This window comes from Chroicocephalus ridibundus, chromosome 22, assembly GCF_963924245.1.
Source record: "Chroicocephalus ridibundus chromosome 22, bChrRid1.1, whole genome shotgun sequence".
NCBI lineage: Eukaryota > Metazoa > Chordata > Aves > Charadriiformes > Laridae > Chroicocephalus > Chroicocephalus ridibundus.
Genome location: NC_086305.1, coordinates 2,755,678 through 2,776,198, shown reverse-complemented (window position 1 = coordinate 2,776,198; position 20,521 = coordinate 2,755,678). Strand labels below are relative to the sequence as shown.

The 20,521-nt window shown below is 52.2% G+C and overlaps 1 protein-coding gene across 2 annotated transcripts in view; it reads left to right on the top strand.

The window, feature by feature from the left end:
* HOMER3 (homer scaffold protein 3) overlaps window positions 1–20,489 on the top strand; it is a 31,324-nt gene extending 10,835 nt beyond the window's left edge. For both annotated transcript variants that reach the window (XM_063357673.1, XM_063357674.1), the window contains 8 exons: window positions 994–1,150; window positions 2,077–2,208; window positions 2,610–2,717; window positions 6,165–6,286; window positions 7,199–7,355; window positions 9,231–9,341; window positions 10,279–10,359; window positions 11,215–20,489. In XM_063357673.1, the coding sequence (XP_063213743.1) occupies window positions 994–1,150; window positions 2,077–2,208; window positions 2,610–2,717; window positions 6,165–6,286; window positions 7,199–7,355; window positions 9,231–9,341; window positions 10,279–10,359; window positions 11,215–11,403 (1,057 nt within the window). In that variant the 3' untranslated portion in view covers window positions 11,404–20,489. The remainder of the gene's footprint in view (window positions 1–993; window positions 1,151–2,076; window positions 2,209–2,609; window positions 2,718–6,164; window positions 6,287–7,198; window positions 7,356–9,230; window positions 9,342–10,278; window positions 10,360–11,214) is intronic.
* The last annotated feature ends 32 nt before the right edge of the window (window positions 20,490–20,521 follow it).

The following is a 20,521-nucleotide window of genomic DNA, read 5'->3' as shown; positions in this document are numbered from 1 at the left end:
AGCTCCAGCTCCGAGATATCCTATGAAGTACAAATAATACAGCAGCCAGAGAAATCGTATACCTGGTGAAGTCACCATGAACTGACCATTAAGGTGCTGAGGGATGGTAAAAGGAAGCTTCAAGTCAGGCTAAAAATAATATAACCCCTAATGACTAGCCTAACTCTGCCACACGGGCTGTGTTGTATAGGGCCACCCAGTACGCCCTAAGCAGGAGATCGTGGTGTCCTGCTTGTGCTTCTGCTTGCAAATTGCATGCCCATCCTTGGGTGAACATGCATGTAAGAACTGTAACCTGAGGGCATAGTCTGTTATTGCTGGAATGACAGTTTCAAGCTGTGGTCTTTGAAATGTCTGAAGACTGCAGAGGAGGACGGAGAAGCTCTAGAGGAAGGTAAAAACGTCTACCTGTAGTTAAACACCCTTGGTAGCTTTGCTATGGTAGCTTTGTTATTGTGCCAAGGGTATTTTCGTCAACCAAGGTCACTAGTGTGCAGTGAAAGCTGCTGTCTTCATGCCGCCTGGATGGTGGGCAAATAGGCATAAAGAGCCATGGGCTTTTACTTTGCAGGGGCATCAGCCAGTGGTCCCCCAGCTTCTAAAGTGGGCTTTAGAAGAGTGCCAAGCATGCGAAGGGCTCCTGTGGAGCGCACAGAGAAGCCCAGAGGTCTTGGAAAAGCGACTCACAGGAACGATGGAGAACTTGGTTCATGACTCCCCTAGTAACAGGGGACAGTAGATGATGCCAGCCCCGGCAGTGGGGAGCTACTTCTCCCTGCACAGAGGCTGGGTGAAGGGCTGCTGGTTGAGAGATGCTGCGTCCTTGGGTGCCGCACTGCTTAGCACCTCATGTCTCAAATCCCCGGAGAGAGGGCAAATAGCAGAAGTGCTGCTGGCGATGCATAATGCAACAGAAGTACCAGGAAGCCAATGCACTTCCCGTGCTGCTGGGCTTCCCCTCTCCCCTGACAGCTCTGTTCCTTTCTCTTGCAGGGAGCAGCCAATCTTCAGCACCAGGGCCCATGTTTTCCAGATCGACCCTGCCACCAAACGGAACTGGATCCCTGCCAGCAAGCACGCTTTGACCGTCTCCTATTTCTACGATGCCACACGCAATGTGTATCGGATCATCAGTGTGGGGGGCACCAAGGTAAGGGGGCATTTGCCGACAGCATCGCACAGATTGACAGCGGGTTTTTCTCCAGACAGAGTTTGTTCTGGTGTTAATTTTTTTTGGTGTCGAGTTGGTCAGTTCTCAGCATGGGCACTCTGGCATCTTCACTGCAGGGAGTGGAAGGTAAAACGCTGCCTCTGTGCTCAAGTGTATTTAGTGTTAGGCACTGGAATCCATGCTGGTAAAAAATGTGCCCTAGAGTCTGGTGTTGTGCCTCCCCGCCCCACTCTCTTCTCACCCCCTGCCCCCACCGAGCATGCAAAACACAAGCTGCTTCTGAGAGCCTTTATCCTGTGCTAAAACCAACCCCTGTAAATGTAATGAAGCTACAGACAGAGGTTGGGGGAGTCTCAGAGGTAGTCCATTCAGTCACTTCCACAAAACACAGCTCTCCCTAAACTGTTCTTGATAGGCATTTTCCTGACTTGTTCTTGAAGACCTCCAGTAGCAGGGGTTCAGCAGTCTTCCCAGGAAATTTATTTTGCTGCTGCCCTACCCAGCAGAGAGTGTTTTGCAATAGCTAGTCCTGACTGTTCTTTAAACCTTTTTTTTTTTTTTCCTTACTTGCTATGAAAATGGAGAACATCAGAAAGTTGTTAAATCCCCCGAGACACGCTGTCTCTTGTTGTCTTTTCCAGCAATGGAGGAAGCTGATGATACCGAGGCTTTTTTCTTTCCTTTTTCAGTAGACAAGCTGATTGAGATTTGTTCATGTCACGTAGCCAGACTAGAAAGACTTTTGGCCACCAAAAACCTGAACTGTTGTCTTATAGATTAAAAGCCAGAGCTTTCTACCCCTAGTTCCTAGAGTACGCAGGGATTATAGTGATCAATCCCACACCGCTACCCCAGGGCAGCAGGCTGGAGTTTTCTCTGACTATCGTTGTTGCCCCTCTCTGCAGGCGATCATCAACAGCACTATTACCCCCAACATGACCTTCACAAAGACGTCCCAGAAGTTCGGACAATGGGCAGACAGCCGAGCCAACACCGTGTATGGCCTGGGCTTTGCTTCGGAGCAACATCTCTCCCAGGTAACACGGCAGGTGCTGGCAGAAACCTGAATCAGCCCCTGGAGAAAAGACTTGAGGAACCCGATATAATGCTGTTCCCACTGCGCTAAAATCTAATGCAAGATGCAAAGATGCTAGGAGGAGCTTTAAAGTAATATTTGCAATGTGTTTTGAGCATCACAAATTGAATTAGGACTTAGGGCTCAGTTTCTGTCACTGCTGTTTAGCTAACCCCACAGCCTGGAGTGCCAGGATCGTGGGTAGTGGCATGAAGGGGCTATTCCCTGAATTTTATTGCTAGTTTAAGATAAATTAAAAAGCATGTTGAATGAAGTTGCAAAGGGAGGAATAACTCAGGCATCAAGTCTAGTTTGTTCCACATTTTGGCGTAGCACTGGAGTGACTTTTGCACTCCCCTCTAGTTTGCAGAGAAGTTCCAGGAAGTGAAAGAAGCAGCCCGTTTGGCGAGGGAGAAGTCCCAAGATAAAACAGAGCTGACCAATCCTGCCCTGAATATCACTTCTCACCAGGTAATGCTTGGAAAGGGATGTGGGTGAAGCTCACTGAAGAGCAGTGACAGCTAGGGAAAAGGGTCACTGTGCTGCTCTCCTCCAGTAACTTTCATCCCTTTTCCCCTGAGGGCTTTCTCTTCTTGCCAGACACTGAGGTTGGAGCTCACAAAATCACATTTTGATGACACCTGTGGCCCTGAGGTCACTCTACTGAAACACATGAAGTAGATAAACTAATTAGTGCTTAAGTGGAGCTCCTGGGAAGGTTCACACTCCTCCCTCTTTGCCAGTTAAGCTATCAAAACCATTGGATGTCTTATAAAGCCATGCTGGAGGAACGGGGTTTTTCTGTTGTGGTGGTTAGTTTGGTGGGTTTGGTTTTGTGTGTTTTGTTTGTGTTTTGGTGTTTTTCTTTAGAGATGCTGGCTCTCCCTGGGCTCAGTGTGACAGTAACAGGCAAGCAGCATGCAGGAGTGCATGTCGCCTGGCTGAAGATCATAAGAAGAAAGACACATGGCATTTCCAACCATTTTCCTTCCTCTTGTGGTGCTGCAGGGGGTTCTTCTCCAGGGGTCTGTGATAGGTGATGGTGCTGTCCGTGGGAGTCCATGGAACAATAAAGTGATTTCTTAGAGCTGGCAACTGATGAGTCCTGGCCAGACTTCTGTTTCCGTCAAATTTCCACTGTGGAAGAGAAGCCATGCTGTGAGAGTAGAAATCACATCCTCCCCTTGGGAACTCTTCCCGAAGGTAGAATTGCATGCGTGACAGCCAGTCATTCAGTTTTCTTTCCCCCAGAGAGACCAAGTCAGAAAACTTAAGCCCGTCACAGATCATCTCGCGTGCATTGCACTTGCAATTGTATCCTTTCTCCCTGTACAGCTAAACCAACTCCAACAGCAGCGGGATGGAGGGGAGAGGATAAGCTGTGGAAAACTCCACCTGCTTTTTCCTATGGTGAAGCTGTTGAGTGCTGATGGTGAAGTTGCCCTCCCAAATAGTTCACTCCAGAGGTGACTGCGTTTCCCAGAGCTCCTGGCAGTAGGAGAGATGTAGGATGGAGGACACTGCGTTCTCTGGGTTGAGTACAGATGGAGTGGCAGCAGAGGAGGAGGAGGGAGTGTGAACAGTACCTTGGCCTGCAGGGAAAAGAGGGGGAGGTGGAGGCGGTGGCTCTGCAGAGACTGGAAATGTCGTGTGGGGTGCAAAAATGGGGAAAAATCTGCCTAGCTTTTGGCTCCTGCTAACTCTAAGCCCCATCCTAATGGGTGGCAAGTGAAGAAGGGAGTAGAGTAGAGAATTCATAGCAGAACCAAAGTTTTAGGTAAAAGACTGGTCAGTAATAATTGCCCAAGACAGAGATTTGTGGTCAGCTGTACAGTGAGAGTTCCCCTGGCTCCCTCTTATCCTGTTCACACCAGGCAGAACTCATCAGGGACCACAACAGGACACATTCATCTCCCCTGTGCTGCGATGGCAACTTGCAACAGAAGGGATGAGGAGGTCAGAAGGTGAGGGTTAAACACAGATGAGGGAAATGGCTTAAGGCTCTGCTTGTTCTTCTTACCTGACTCAGCAGCACTAAAACTGCCACAATGGGAACCTACGCCCACTCTTCCCATTCAGCCTGCCTCATCTCTTGGTGGGAGAGCTCAGGCACAAGCATGCATGGCCCCTGCCTGCAGCCATCCGGCAACCAGCGTGCCGACACATGCGGTGTCCTCTGCCATGTGGGCATGCAGATCTTATTTCTCTCTTCCCCAGCCTGTACATACATCAGCCCATCATCCCTTCTCCTGCTGCCCCACTGCTGATTCGCAGTCTCTACATTTAGTAGAGCTTCAAACATGAGCTTTATCCTTGAATAATTGATTGTGTTTCTGTTTGCAAGTGAGCAGAGAGCAGATCTGTCTCCTGAAATTAAATCAGGGCTCCCTCGTTTTCTGCATCTGCACTAGTTTACTCAGGCTTCAGATTTTCAGAGCTGGGTAAATCCCAGGATAGCAGCTCTCTTCTGTCCTCTAGTACCTTTTAGGCCAATCCCCAGCCCATTTAGCATCCCTGTCACAGAGTATGTCACTGTGGATAATGTAAACAACAAAACTGTGTGGAGCATCTTCAGCTGTTATCAGTTTCAGTTGGACTCACAGGGGCACAACACACCAGAACAGGAAACTTCTGCCCCTTCCCTGCCTCAGTTTCCCCACCTTTTGTTAAAGGTGAGGCAGGGTGGTGTTTTGCAGGTCTCACTTCTCGGTCACTCTCTGGAAGGCTTCATGAAGCTGGTGTTCAATACATCTCACAGCCCTGCCTGGCTCTATTTATAGATGTCAGCCAACTCCGAAGGCAGGTGGCTGTCCTTGCCACAGGCGTTTGAGGGCTACCTATGAACTCCAGCAGGCTCACCAGCCACCTGGTCTCACAGCCCCCAGCTCAGGATCCCAGAGAGTCTTTTTATAGCTCAGTGTGCCCTGTCAGTGCCAAGCTTCTTCCCTGCTGTGAGATCAGACTGTGCAGACAGGGTCTTCTGGAGGGGCCAGAGGATGCAAAGTCTGCTTTGGCTTCTGCATATTCATCTCTGCTCCGCTGTCTGTTCCCTCCAGCCTGGGAGGACGAATTGTTTCTCTGCCAACTCTGATCTACGCAGGAATATGGAGCCACAGAGAAGGATATACTTTAGTGCAGGGGCTATGAGTATCTTCCCCCACACCTTTGGAAAGCGGGTGCCACAGTCATCTGAGCAGTAGCAGAGTTTCCCTCCCTTGAGCCTGAGAAACACTATCCCAATGGCACCTGGTGTCTTAATTCAAGGTACAGAAGCTGGACTTGTGACTGAACCCAGGTGGCCTGGCAGGTCTGCGTTTAGAGTTTATTAAGTCTTTCCAATGCTCTGAGAACCAGCAAGAAAATCCTATTAAGAATTCAGCAAAACCCTGAAACGGCCAGCTTGAGCAGCTCAAGTGGTGAGCACAGCCGCGGGATTCGGGTTACGGGCTGTAACATCGCTGGCATTTGTCAGGGGGAAGCTGAGGGCCAGAGAATTCCGTACCTCAAGTTGGGAGGGAGGAATAGCTGGTGCGTGCAAGCTGTGAGCCCACCTGCTCGGGGTGTCTGTGCACTGGGATCGCTGCCCCAGCATGGCATGGAGACAGGGAAAGGGAGGACGTGGCAGCAGGGCAGCTGCTGGCAGAGCAAAGCACTAACCTACTATCCAAGAGAGGTCTCCACATAGCTTCCGAAGTCATCGCTATGCCATGGCTGGTGCTGCTGAGCCACACATGAGGATCTTTGCCACCCCTTGTCATGTAGACAAGTGCAGCACTACCTAAAGAGTTAGGACTGAAAACCAGCGTCTGTCACAGGGAACTCCCGTGAACCCAGGCTGTGAACGAGTTTGCAGAGACGTTGTGGCCACATGGTCTGTCTTCACTGCTGTGTGACAACCACCTCTTCCTCATCTCCCAGGTACTTCCCAGCCCCATCATCAGCTCCAATGGGCCAGGAGAAGATAAACTATTCCGGAGCCAAAGCGCTGATGTTGAGATAACAACAGAGAAGGAGCGGCTGAAGAAGATGCTTTCAGAAGGGTGAGGCTGCCATAAGTAAAGCTGCTCCTGACTCCTACACTCCTAGAACTCTGGCAGGATTTGGTGCATGTCGCTGTCATCCCAAATGCTTTTTTGACCTTTAGGTAGCTGAGTAGTGCTCCATGTCCACTGGCTGCTCAAACCCTCCCCCATACCAATTTTCCCTCTTCCCAGTAGAAGGTTATTCCAGCTTGGAGGTGAAATCTGCTGTTCAGGCAGCATGGAAAAGAGCATGCTTTGTGCCCGCAGCTGGGATGAGTTGATGCCAGTTATCTACAAATCAGTAGTTTGTGATACCAGAAGATGTTCACACTTTTCCAGCTGGCCCAGGGCTACGTTTGTGTTAATTCCCCTGATGATTCCAGCAAAGTCCCCGCTCCTTCCGGTCTTTGTCTGTTCAAAAGACTCTGGGCTGGATTCTGCCCTGTGGCTCCCGTTGAGCTCCCAGCTGAACACTTAGAATATTTTTAAATCAAAAGCAAGTGTCCTTTGCTACCTTCTCCTGAGTCTGGGGTGGTAGGGTTTTATTCAAAGCAAACTCAGATCTAACAAAGATTTTAAAAATGGATCCACAGTCCCACATTGCAAAGCTCCTTTATAGTAGCTGTATCTCCCCCACCCTCCCCCACCCCGTTAATCTTACAGTGTGGTTTCTGCAGTTTCAGGCAAGCACACATGGCCTCAAAGTCAATTATTATGCAGGGATAAGGGAAAGGGATGTAGATTCAGGGCTGGAAGAAGCATTTAATTTGGGAAGCGATATGAAAGCCAAATAGAAAACTGTGGAGAAGCAGGGAGCTGCTCAGCACTTCCAAGAGCATTATTTCAGTACGTGTTAGCACTGGAGGAAGAAACCTTCATGCTGAGACTCTCGTATGCTCTCCCGAACGCTTCCCCTGTTCTCTCATGCAGTTCGGTGAGTGAGGTCCAGTGGGAGGCCGAGTTCTTCAGCCTCCAGGACAACAACAACAAGCTCGTGGCTGCTCTCCACGAAGCCAACGCCAATGTGGACCAGTGGAAGAAGCAGCTGGCTGCTTATCAGGAGGAGACGGAATCGCTGCGGCAGCGGGTGAGCACAGGAGGGCCCTTGCAGAGCAGGTCAGAGGAAGCCCCGTCCCAGAGCCAGATGGTGCCCTTGACCCCGTTCTCCCATCAGTTTCCATGGGTGTCAGCAGGAGATGGGATGGAAATCCAGGATGCTGCATGAGCCTGGCAGGGAAAACATGTCAAGGAATAAGGCCATGTAACTAGGGAGTGTTCACAAGAGCTCTGGTTTTGTGCAGGGCAAGTGCTGAGTCCCCGTGGATAAAGGGAGGAAACCAGAGCACAAAGTCAAAGAATACGAGCTTCCCTTCAGGTTTTCTGGGGGTAATTTCCAGCTGCCAACCGTACTGAGTAAGGCCTGTGCCCCCCCACCCCGAGCTAGGCATCAGGGCAATCTTCTGGCTGCTGACAGGAAGGATGAGGATTGCTCTATCTGCTATAATTAGCTCTAATCCAAGCTGCAACATGATGAAACCCGGGTGGCGCCGTACAAACAAGCCCTTGTTCAGTTGCAATAATAGGATCTTTTGACCTACGTAACGTCAGAGAAGTCACAGATCAACTGTGTGCATCTGGGCAGAGGAGTGACAGTCACACGGTTGGGTTGTTGGGAGGGGGGAACTGCAGAGTACTTGGGGGAAAGGGTTTTAGGACAGTTGGGGTTTGGCTGGGAAAGGACTCTGGAGCCCTGGAGAAGGCAGCATAAAGCCATTTCACTTTGAGATAGCTCATTCAAAAGACAGCAGGGATTTATAGCAATTAACAGCTGTTTCCACTTGATGGCTGTTGTGTGGCCAGTCTGTGCAGCAAGCAGCCATCCCCCGGGACTCACTGTGCCCATGGCTAATTCTCCATGCTGGCGTCAGACAGTAAGAGCTGCATGGAACAAATTTTCCCCTCTGCAGTGGGAGCCTGCCATAGGTATAGCAGAGATCTTGGTTGTGTGTATGTATATGTGTGCGTTTGGGGCTGGCTGGCTGGGGCTGCTGTTCCCCTGCCATTGCTCTGTGCGTAAGCGGCTCTTCGGTGGCTGTTCTCACAGCTAGGAGCGAGGATTTGGTGAGCCCTGGGTGAAGGCCAACCACTGGGGACTTTGCAGAATCACAGAAGAAATTGTAACTCAGTGAAACTTCTAGATTATTGTCCCTAAATTTGGAGCATTTTGGGACCAGAGCTGGTTGATTCTGGCCGTGACCTCATGAGCCTGACAGCTCACAACCACTGTTTACGTGGACCCTGGAGGTGGCCCAGTCCAGCCAGTGCTGCCCTGCTGGTGGGAAAGTCTCACTCCGGGGTCCGAGCCCCGTCTATGTGGGGGTGCTCATCACAGGAGCTGCACTTGTAGAGCTCAGTGCAGGCCCTGTGAGAGCTTGGGCCCCAGCAATAGCTGCTGCAGACCTTCTGATGAGCCTTTAAAAATGAATCCTCTTCATGAATAATCTAAGCCACTGGGCTGAATTTTTCAGGAAGGGGGAGTACACTTGGGGAAACCCTTCCTCCCAGCTGTGCTGTGGTTGAGCTGCAGTAACTCCCCTGCCCTCGGCAATCTCTGCCCAGGGATGTGCAGGGAGCTGGATCTAGCCATCACTTCAGGTTTTAGGCTTTTGAGTGCTTGATGTCAGCCAGTTGAGCTTCACTGGAAGTGCAAAACTGCAGGAGAAAGCAGAGACAGAGTCTCTAAACTGGGTTTTGCTGCAATGTGTTTCTGTGTGTGATCTAGGCGGAGCAGGAGGAGAGAATTTTTTTCCTAACAGCCCCAGGGTGTGAGCTGCTATCCTGTTGTAAGCCTGGTTGGGTTTGCAAGGGAGCCAAAACATGACAAAGAATGGCTGTGGGTGATAAGGTGTCAGGACATTCCTGTAGCTCTGAGCGCGCCCTCCCTGTACTTGCTTCCATGTAGGTAGCAGAACTGGAGTCACAGGGGGCTCACGATTCCTCCAGTGAGAACAACAAGGAAGAGCTGAACCAAACCCTGGAGGAGCTGGAACTACTGATCAAGGCTAAAGATGAGGTAATGCCCCACAAAGCAGAGCAAGCCTGAAGCTGGGTGGCCTGTCAATCGCCAACACCCTGTCTGTCATTATGGCTTGAGATCAGACTGCTGCTGTTGCACGCGCTGCCTATGCAAGCCAGGAGCCTCTGTAAGCCAGCGCAGCCCTCTTGGTGGTTTCCCTCTGCGGAGAAGCAAAGCTGAGTGAGAGTAAAGTGCTGGGAGTTTCCCGTGCAAATAGCCTTGAGTGGAGAATCTCAGCCACTGCAGAAATGGCAGGGCTGTGTCTTATCCCTTCCCCTCTCATCCATCTGCAGCTGCATTTAGCCTCTAGTGTAGGAATTGCTTCTCACTTTCACTGCGTTTAAATGAATGATTTAAAGCAGAGTTTTAATTACAGAGGCTGCGAAGGAGGGGAGATGTGGAGAGAATCTCTCCGATTTGCAAATCTGCAAGCTCTCTGGTGGCCGTGCTTCAGCAGGGTGGATGGGAGACTTAGGGTGGGAGTCACAAAGCAGGGGTTGGGGAGGGGAGATGTTTTGGGGTTCCTGATGCTCAGCGAGAAGAGAGATCTTCCCCCACCCCCTCCCCCCGTGCCTACTTAGTCTAGAGGGAAAACGCTGGGGCAAAGGTATGCAGAGGCTTTCACCCAACAGCTGAGCAGAGACCCTGGCCCCAGGAGCCTGGGATCTTGAGCAAGGATGCAGTAGGATGCAGAGATCACTGAATCTTGCTGACACTCAGCTGGTGATCTTGATTAGGGACCAACAGCTTAGAGGGAGGCAGCAGGTTTAGCAGAAGTAGAAGGTTAGAAAGGGAGGTATGAAAATTTTGGAGTCGAGTGTGGTTATGTGATCCTTGCGGTGAGGGACAGGGCCTTGGTTGGGGTACGTGGTGGGAGCTGGCCCCACTGGGACGGGGGATATCTGAAATGATGCTCTTCCTCCTTGTGTTTTAGGAGATTCAGATGCTAAAGAGCCAGAAGTGTAGCCGATGGGAAGCAGAGGGCGAGCGTGAGGAGACACTGCAGAAGCTGCAGGTAAGGATGGCAGATCTGGGACACCCCTGGGAGTAGAGGGATCTGTCCCCATTTCTCCTTTGAGCCAAAGAGTGAATGCCGCAGAGCTGCCACGCCTGTGTCTGCCTCTGGATGATGGGAACAGGTCCTTGTCTATGCCTCTGTCTTATTCCACCCTCCCTGTATCTCTCAGATATGACGCGGGGCACAATCAGCAGGCAATAGCAAACCCATCCTTCACGTACTCTCCTCTAGCGCTTGCAGTAGCCCCTGACGTGGGTCTGGAGCAGGACCTGTGATGTCCTGTGACCCTCCATCTCTTGGAGGTCCTGCTTAGCTTGCTGGATGGCTGGGGAGCAGAGCTCTGACTCAGTCTGGCTGGCAGGAGGGATGCAAGCTGCTCGGCACCTCAGGGCAAGGACACAGATGGAAGCACGATCTGTCGTGCAGTCTCTGGGGGCACAGCCTGTCTGTGTTTGCCTCTGAGCTACTGAACGAGGGGATCTGCTGCAGGCCTCACCCCCTTGCACAGGCACTGGCTTTCATGGCAGAATAATATCTCCAAACATCAAATGCCATCAGACCTGGAGATGATTGGCATGTGAGGAGATCTGCATTTCTAGCACCTTTGCAAACCGTGAGCAGATGCCTGGGTTTGGGGAGCGTGTGCTCACATGCGTGTGCGTGCCGGGTGCTGTGGCTCGAGATAGGGAAGTCCCTCGGTGAAAGAACTGTTGGAGACGAGGGCTCCCTGGGTGTGGGAGCCTGGCACTGGGGTGCTAGCAGGGCTGTTTTGTGGCGATAAGGGTGGTTGTCCGTGAGCAGTGTGTATCAGTGCTGGGGCAGCCACCTCACTGCACTTGTGTCCTTCGGCAGGAGCTGGAGGCACGCAACGCAGAGCTGGAGCGACGCCTTCACCTGGCCGAGCAGACGCTGGCAGAGACCCTGGCCGAGAGGGAGAAAATCCAGAATGAGGTCACCAAGGTGGCAGAGATAATGGATGTGAAGATATTTGAGCTCAGTGAGATCCGGCAGGGACTAGCCAAGCTGGTAGAGAGCAACTGAGCAGCAACAGGCTCAGAGGAGACACCTCCGGAGGAGGGGAGCCTGAACTGGGACTGGTCACTGACAGCAATTTCGGTCACAGAACAGCCTCGAGGTCTGTTTGGGCAGGATACGCCAACATACCAGCAGCTGCCTGGACAGTGTGGAGACCAGCCGCAGCCACTTACTGCCCACGGAACACCCAGACAGAGGGCAGAGAGCACCTGAGCTCCTGAATCCTCTGCAGGGAGCATCTACAAGTCACAGCCAGACCTCTCTGGACCCTGCCATGGCTGTGGCACGGTCCAGAGACAGCAGCTGTCCCTGTGCTGCCTTCCCAGCCTCCCTGCTGCCACACTGTGTCTCCAACCTTTTTACAGTTTTCTAGGGGAAGGGGCTCAGCAGCCTTCATGTTTTTTCGGTAGTTTTTTAGGAAACCACTTGCCTTTTGCAAATAAGCTGCCTGTTTCCCCACCTAGGGAGGGAGGAGAAGTTCTAGCACACCAAGGACAGCAGTTGCTCCCTTTCCTCTTCCCCAGCCCTAACTACATCGTGTCTTTCTAACAGGATCCAGTAACACTGGTCACTGTCAGGAGCTTCCAGAGGTAGCAGAGTCCCCACTGCAGAGAAGGGTGCTTGCCTGCACATATGTCCTTTCCACTGTTCAGTCACATCCTCCAGAAGAAAAAGAACTGCAGGTTTTAAAGCTCTTAATAGTTTAACACAGTGGGATTTAATGACTTCTTAAAACTTTAAGATGAGAAGAGTAGAGGCTTGGTTGGGAAAGGGGCGTTTGAGAAATGGGCCATCCCCGAGGGGACGGCCAACAAACTGCTAGATTGGCACCTCTCCTGGCCTCTAAGGGCTGCAGTTAATTGAAATTAAATGGAGCAAGTAGCAGTTGCTCTTGGTTTCTTTTTTCCTTTTTTATTGGGAAACAGTCCACAGAGATGTCCTGCTCCGTGTCAGCCGAGCAGTATTCCTTGTGAAGGGTACGCGTCCCAGCTTGCCACGCTTGGCCAGATCAAATGAGAACAGGAGGCGTTTGGAGCATGCTGGGATCGGTGCCCTGCGGGGCCTGTGGGAAGTTTGTCAGTTATCGTAGATGTTGTCTAGTAATAGGAACTGAGCAAGGCCTGAGGGAGGCACCGCAGAAACCTGGAAAGTTGTGTCCCCCCCATGGCGCCTGCTGTGCCCCCGTAGTTACCTAGGAGCATGCTTAGCCTTGTGCTGAATGACGAAGCAGTGTCTGTGTAGAAGTAGTTAGTAACCTTACAGGAGTGTTGATGGATTTGGATTTCGTTGTTGGTTTTTTGCCCTCTTTGCCGCTATAGATTAGGCAAAGACAGCCGTAATCCTGGGAATGTTTCACAGGTCTGCAGAAACTCCGGTACTTAGCAAGCGCTGGCTGCCAAGTACTGCCCTCTCCGCACCCAGCCGAACCTCGGCAGACCTGTGTAAAGGCAGCGCAGCTCCTCAGGGTCTGCCTCTCCTCTTGCTCACCTGGTGACCACGAGAGGAACCCACAGCTTCCACACACTGCCTGCAAGTCAGGGCAGGATTAGGTCTGGCACCTCTGGAATCTGCTGGAGTGCAGAACTGCTGGTGACTCTGTGCTGGATTGTGTCTAGGCAAAGCCCTTCCCTCTCCCAGGGGTGATGAGGAAACACTGGGATTTCCAGACCTGCGTAGCCAGGGAAGGGCTCTTCTGTTTTGGGGGTGGGGAGTTCTTTTTTTTTTTTCCTTTCTTTTTTTTTTTTTTTTTTTTTTGCATGAAGTGTTCTCACAACTGTATGGAGCTGGAGCTACTGTAGTAATATTTGTTTCAGGGTATTTAAGAAGGGAAGGAAGTAACTGGGTGGCAAAAATTTCGAGGGACTTGTTTACCACCCCATGCCAGTGTTCATATTTTATTCCTACAGGAGCCGCCTTCTTTTGAAATAGAGATCAGCTCCAAGAAAGGTGTGTTTGGTTTGCATCTCCGTCACTTAATATGGAGGGAGGAGGGTGGGATTGGGGACTATGGGAGAAAGTAAATCAAGCAAAAGTTTTATGTTCTCTACTACTACCCTCTTGCACTTCTTCTGTGGCTGCGACCCACGAGGTGGAGCTGGGTTCTGGCAGTGACCGTTTCATAGCCCAGCGTCTTGGCCAGTGCCCGTGTTGTGTTGCTCAGTGATGGGGGCTGACCAGAGCCGTGTGTGCCACGCCTGGGTGAGTCATCTCTCCCGAGGGAGGCCATGATCAGACCGTTCTGGAGAATTGAGAGGGAGGACCTGAGTCAAGCTGCTGCACATCCCAGCAGGACTCCCTCTGAGTTGGGGAGAGGCAGATGCAAGCTGCAGCGTGGTGCTTGGCTGAGACAGCAGCTCAGACAGCTTCCCGGAGTACCACGCTTGCCTACGGCTCTCCCAGGACCTGCTCTGACCTGGGTTGAGCAGCAGTATAGTGTGAGACCCAGCTCTTATGCCGTTTAAGCCTCTTCTTGTCCCTTATGCAGTTTTTAATCCTCAAAGCATAACCTAACGTCACTGGAGAACTCCACCTAGACCTACCGCAAAGATGGACGACCATTGACAGTCTAGGTTGAGTGCAAGAAGGTCTACAAGTCATGCAACAAGTCACAAATGTAAGGAATCTGCAGCTAGTCTTCCACTGCCATCCTGCAGGAAGCTCTCCTTGTTTCACACAGTGTTCGACCTCTTCATGTCAGGCTGAGAGTCAGCTGGAGCCAGACTTTGTATAAAAAAATTGCCATGGAAAAAAATAAAACCCACAACGCTATGAAAAAGCACAAGTTCTAAACTGCTGCTCGTGTCCCCTATAAAGCCAAAGCCTGCACACAAGGTGGCTGTGGGAGCCGTCCTAGCCCCGCATCGTTATGGTGTGTAAAATCAGCATTGGGTGCTGCTGAGCTCGGACTGTGCGTGGGGTATCTGGGTACCACCAAGACAGGGGTGCTACGCACTGGTCACACGGGGATCCTGAACTGGTGACTCTGCTCGAGACTCGGCAGCCCAACATACGGTATCTGGAGGGGGTGTAACCCCCTGGAAGTCGTGGTTCTGTCTAGTGGGGGAAGTATTACACCCAGTCAAGTCTTTAAGTGCAAACTCCTCTACTCCGCTCTTGTGAAATGAACACTTCTGCAGCAGAAACAAAGGTAGACCCTTGGCTACACTTTCCGAGCAGCCTGTTCGTTGCAAACAAACGGTGCTGTCGGCCTCTGGACGCTGTGCTGTTGGAGCTGCCGTGTCCCTGGCAGGATGCTATCTGCTGTTTCCCTGCACACGGCGTACCTTGAGACCAGCGGTACTTTGCATGCGTTTGCTGTGCATCGCTCCGTCGGCAAGTCAGAGTCCTGGCTGTGCTCCTTTGCTCTTCCATTGTCAGGAACCGGGAACAGGGGCCATTTTCCTTTACGCTCTTCTCCACGGGTGCTGGTTGCAATTCTTTTCCTTGCCAGAATAATCTGAATAGTGGCTTTTTGATGAGATCTGTCCTGTGCTCGGCATTTGTTAAAAGTCCTTTATTGAGGCATTGCAGGGCAGTGTGATGGATGGTTCTGGGAGGCACTTTCCGTTGCAGTCTTCCCCTCTTCTAAACTAATGAAAACCCATTCATCACCAGCTATTTCCACAAATGCCCTAAATCTGTGGGTAGCAATGAGACAACCCTACTGTAGACCGTATAGCGGCAAAGCATTAATTCCATCTGCCCCACTCTAGCGAGCATTTAAAAAGGACTTCAGTTGTGTTTCAGAAGAGCAGCGCTCTAACGCATCCCCACCGTGTGCTTTCCCACCCTCACCCCTTCCCCGTTTATGCTTCTCTTGCTTCAAAAGGAGAAAAATCTCGCCTTACAAAAGCCAGCGCTGAATGGCAAGGCTGCAGTTCGATGTTTGCTTCTGTCTCACAGTAACAATTACTGTCAGCAACTAATAACAGTGGCTTCCTTGCTGGAGGAGAAATGTTACTGATTGCAGGTGCCTTGAGAGACCTAATTCTTTTGGCAAATTAGGATCTTAATTATTCATAGAAAACCTAGACAGAACATTAATAAAGGGAGCATGGGGAAAATGGCTCACATACGAGATCAGGATGAACAAATAAAAAAACCTTGCAGCCTTCCCCTCTTTGCACGACGCTCCGGTGGGCGGCGACGAGGTGTGATTCTGTGCTCTGAATCCAGACCCAAGACAAGGTCCTTCTGACCAGCTCCGCGAGAGGAAATGAAGCTTTGCTGTTACAGGACGTGCCAATAATAGAGCCTTGGAAAAAGGATGTGTCCAGTGCAAACTCCATCTGACAGATGCCAATACAGGCCTTCCAGGCTGAAGAGGAAGGTAAATGCGGTCCTGGCCTGGAGCTGGCCCGGCCGGCAGAGCGACAGGCCACCAGCAGCTCTGCAACCTCCCTCGCCTCTCCGGGCTTTGATTCCTCCTCCTCCACAAAGCAGATAATTACCCTCCCTGAAGGACTGTTGGACTTCAATTACTAGCATCTACAAGGTCCCTGGAGAGCCAAGAGGAGAAAAGGTTAGCACAGGCCAGGCTGGTTAATACCCTAAGTCCGTTAAGTGGTTTTAAACGAGAGGTAAAAATCTTTCTCTTCCCAAAAAGCCGCTGCAGAGCCCCCTGGTAACGTGTGTTGTGTTGTTAGGCAGCCTCACATCGAAGTTACTAACCAGATTGTCTCCCATATCTGTATTTTTGTGAGAACACGCTGAAGCAAGTTCTTGACGGAGGGGAAGCAACCAGGCGCTTCATTGGACATCTCCAAAGGATCAAACCTGGGGGAATTTGTAATTAAATAGCACCATTAATGAAAAATAGGTGACCTAACCCTTTTGAGCTGCTGCATCTGGGCTGCAGAGATCAGCCGCTCCGTTACTCAGAGGAGAGGTTATTTTTAGTTCAGAAATGGTCTGTTTACACTTGACAGCACAGGCGAGCAGGCTCTGAGTGTAACACACCCCCCACATGCTCACGCTGGAAGACAATTTCCGCGTGCACCAGAGAAGGCAATTAAATGTGTGCTTTGGCAAATGTCTGCAAACACGTAATAAAGCCCCCAAATCCAGTGAGGTTCACGGTCCCCTTTCCCAGAGTAATTTATAATTATTATCGTTATTAGATTGCGGTGTGTAAAGGCAGTTTCTGCTCCAGGGGAAAAGAACATGAGCTACAGCACTAATCATCTCTGCACAAGGTCCTGCCTCCTCCGCGAGCTTCCCTCCACCCTACCCAAAAAGCGGCAGCTGGAATAACGCTGGGAGTGAGATGCTTGTGGTAAGAGCAAGCAACGCTTTGGACACAAGAGACGTGGCAGCTCCAGCAACAGGTAATCCAAAGGAGCACCACTCGCCCCTTCCAGTCAGCTCACGGCTGAAGCACCGTTCGCAGCCGCGCGGCTCCCTGGGCTCTGCTGAGCGCAAGCCTGGGAAGTGTGAATCAAAGGTACCAAATGCAATTTCCTCGGATGCCGCTGTCACCCGCAGCCGTAGGAAGTTGCCAGGTGGAAAGGGGCGGGAGGCTGCTGTCACCTCTGTCCCCACGGTGGGCAGGGAAGGGCTCTGCAGTCTGCCTGTGTCCCGTTCATAGTTCACCGGGGCTCGCAGAGGCTGCCACCAGTCTGAATTGTCACCCCTTTCTCACGTACCCCATCCCCCACTCTGCACACGCCTGACACCGCGTGCTCGGGAGGGAAGAGGGCAGTCTCTCTGCCTCGGCGCCAGCTCCTTGCCCTGTCGTCAGCTTATTTTTCCCAAGGGCTGGTAGAACAACAAGTGAGAGAGGATGCTGTACGGAGTCTCTGCCTTCTGTTCCCACCGATGTTGGGCTAACAGAGTTTCAAATCCCAGCAGGCAACAAACAGAAGACATTTCACTGTAGCCTTACTGGCTGGAGATATCAATGCCCAGACGTTGTTACGGGTAGATGAAAACAGTATCAGCCTCGAGACTGGTGGCAGGAGTGCCACCTCTCCTGTGATCTCAGCATGGGAGCAGCACAGCTTGTGTGGTGTTGGGGCTTGGGAATTCAAGAATGATACTGGGGAGTACGGGGCCGAGATGAAGGCATGGGGATGAGCCGCTGCAGCAGGCTAGTGCTGTGCTCACAGCTGCTCTTTGCAAGGCCAGAGGAAAGTCTTCTGCCCCTTGGCAACTGCTCTCCCTGCCCGGAGGTGACAGGAATCCAAAGCAAGCCATGCAGGGCTGCGTTCCCAGGAGACAGAGCTGCTTCAGGGAGTGAGAGACAGGTATGAATTAAATAGAGCCAGCAGGGAGGTTTTCTTAGCACAGAAATAAAAAAAATAAATACAGGTATTCCTTTCCTCCGTCCCATTTTTGGAGTTATGACGCTGGCAGGGAGGAACTGGGGGAGTTAGAGTGTCAAGCGTGTCATAGCCAGAGAGGAGACACATGTCTGGGCAGCTGTAGTCGAGCCCTGAAGGAGGGTGTGCCAGGGCCATGGAGCTGAATCAGCAAAAAAGGACGGGGAAGAGCTTTAAGGTGCAGCGGGGATGGAGAAGGTTCAACAAAGAAGCTGCAAGGAGCTGGGGGGAGCGCCCTGGGATGGAGAAGGCAGCAAAGCTGCAACGGAGCATTGCAGGGACACAGGATCAGTCCTGGCCAGCAAGAAAAGGGAAATGCTGAGGCTTGAAGCGCTGACCTGGGAGGATCCCGCCGGCAGCAGCACCCAGCCCGGCTGCCGCACGGGCAAGGCTTGGGGACGAGCAGCCCTGTGCTGTATTTCCCCCTGAATGAGGACCAGAGCCAGCAGCGGGGGTGACCAGAGCACACCAACTGCCATCTACCGGGTAACCCGGCAGCAGGGCCCCCCCAGGGCTGCACACAAGCTGCCCCAGGAGAAGGGAAAAGGCCGTTCCTGGTAGAAAAGCTTGTTAAGCAGCTTTTTAAGGCTTTCAAAACAGCTGAGTTTGTGTTTGCAAAGAGCATCCAAAGGTAAAGCAGCAGCTGACACAGTGCAGGTTGTTGCAGGGAGGTTTCGGACGGCATGAAGAACCCGTGTGGAGGCACAGCCGTGTTGGATTCACGCAGAGACGGGTGCCCCGGCCAGGGCAGAGATGGAAATGGCTGCACCTGCAGCCAGCAGCAGCAAAGCTGGAACACGGCTCCAATGCAGCACTGCCGTCTCAGCAGGGAGAAATCAAACAGCCCAGCACAAAGATTACCCCGGACTCTTTCACTACAGCTGCCTTTTCTTCACCATGGAGATCCAGGGCTTCCCTGCCTGCTGCAGCATCCACAGACGGAGGGGATGCCAGCTCCTGAAGGTGACTGCCGCGTTACCAAACCTGTCCCCACTTCCACATTTCCTTGCTCAGCAGAACTGCCAGGGGGATGATTTATCAATACTGTATATCTCACCGAGGAGGATCCCAGCCTCTCCCTTCTCCCTGCAAAACTTCTGGGAAGCACTCCTCAGGTGTTTGTTCCTCCCTGTGAGGGGCAGAAATGAGGGGAAATGCTCCAGGAACAGACAAATATTTCTTTAAGCGCACATAGAGCAGCCAGTCTCGGCATCATCAGTGTAAAGGACACACAGAGGTGCCCTGCGAGGTGGGCTGCAGAGGAGCACGTACTCGCTGAGCCCCTCCGAGCCACGAGGCCAGGTGATGGTTTCTCACCCAGGGGAGACGGGAGGATGAGGAGGGCTGGCACGGGTGTGGGGCTGTCCCCTCGCATGCAGCCCCCGCGCCAGCGTGGGGTTCAGCAGCCGCACACGGTCTGGGTGAGAGAGCAGGCGGCGATGGGAGATGCTGAATTGAGAAGAGTTTCCATGGCAACCCAGCCAGGGGAACCCCCGGAGCTGGGGCTGAAGGAAGGGGGAGAGCAGCGCCAGTGGAAAGCACCTGCTCGGGCACGGCCGGGCATAAACGGCACCGTGCTGGGGCCAGTTCAGGCACAGCACAGACGGGGAAGCCAGCGAGCGCCTGCCTGGGGGACCGGTGGGCCGAGCCGCACGCAGAGGGTGGTTTTACAGCCGAGACGCAATCTCGGCTGTGACGGGAAGGAAACCCTTATATCCCTAGGGGATCCCAAAGGCTTCTGACAAGGCTTAGAAACGCCAAAATGGAATATCCTACTTGGGGTGGGGCAGTACTGACAGCGCATACAGAAGTGTCACCCATGTCCTTTAGCCCTGGGGAAGAGGTAAATTCCTAATCTGGGAATTGAAGGCATCTTTCTACATGCCGATTAGCACAGCAACCTCTTTTTCTACTCGGCCACTCCCAAGACTGATCATCTGAAGCAAGAACATGTAGTCAGCACTACAGAGAGCTCTTATTTCCCGCACGTGTCCCACCCTCACAGAGAAGGCTGCTCAAGAAAGACAAGGGATGTATTAAAAGGAATTTTGAATAAAGCTTCAAGACGAGAGCCTTGATCAATCCCTACATGTCACATGTGGAAGGAGACAAACAGAGAAACCCCCACCAGGCTGAAGCAAAGAGACTTCAGACAGCAGGTTACGAAGCGCCTGCGAGAGGGAGGGGAACAACTGACACTCAAAGGCGGTATCAGCCCCCTCCCCGGGAAGGCAGGGGCAGCCTGTCCCAGAGAGGGTGTCGTTTTAATCTGCAGCTAACAGGCTTGCTCCACAAATTAGCATGCACAAGGCTGTGGAAGCATTCAGTATTCAGAAAGCATCGGTCTGATACAAACCTATTTGCTGCTGCTGCAGCAGCTGCCACCGGTGACAGCGAGCTGTGCTACAAGGCAGGCTGTGGAGTGCTGCTTCCTTCCCGGAGGGCACCCAAGGGGACAAAGCAAGGAGGAACGCATTCAGGCATCGCCGAAACCCCAGACGGTTCCACACCCATCTCGCCTGCCGCCAGGCAGCAGATGGACCCGCACCTCCCAAGCCCGTGCCAGCGCTGCAGTCCGTGGTCTGAAGGCACCAGGAGGCCCCCGCTGCGGGGGGCTGCAGGAGTTTCCCTGGGGGAAACACCTCTGCAGGACCTCACTCCGCCCAGACCACGCTTAAAGGCACCCCAGGGACTGCGTGCTCCCAGGGAAGGAGCTGGCACTGAGAGGTGTAAGGAACACCCACGAGAAGCTCAATCCTTATCCAACTCATCTCTTGAAATAAAACTGATTTTATCTCCAAGCT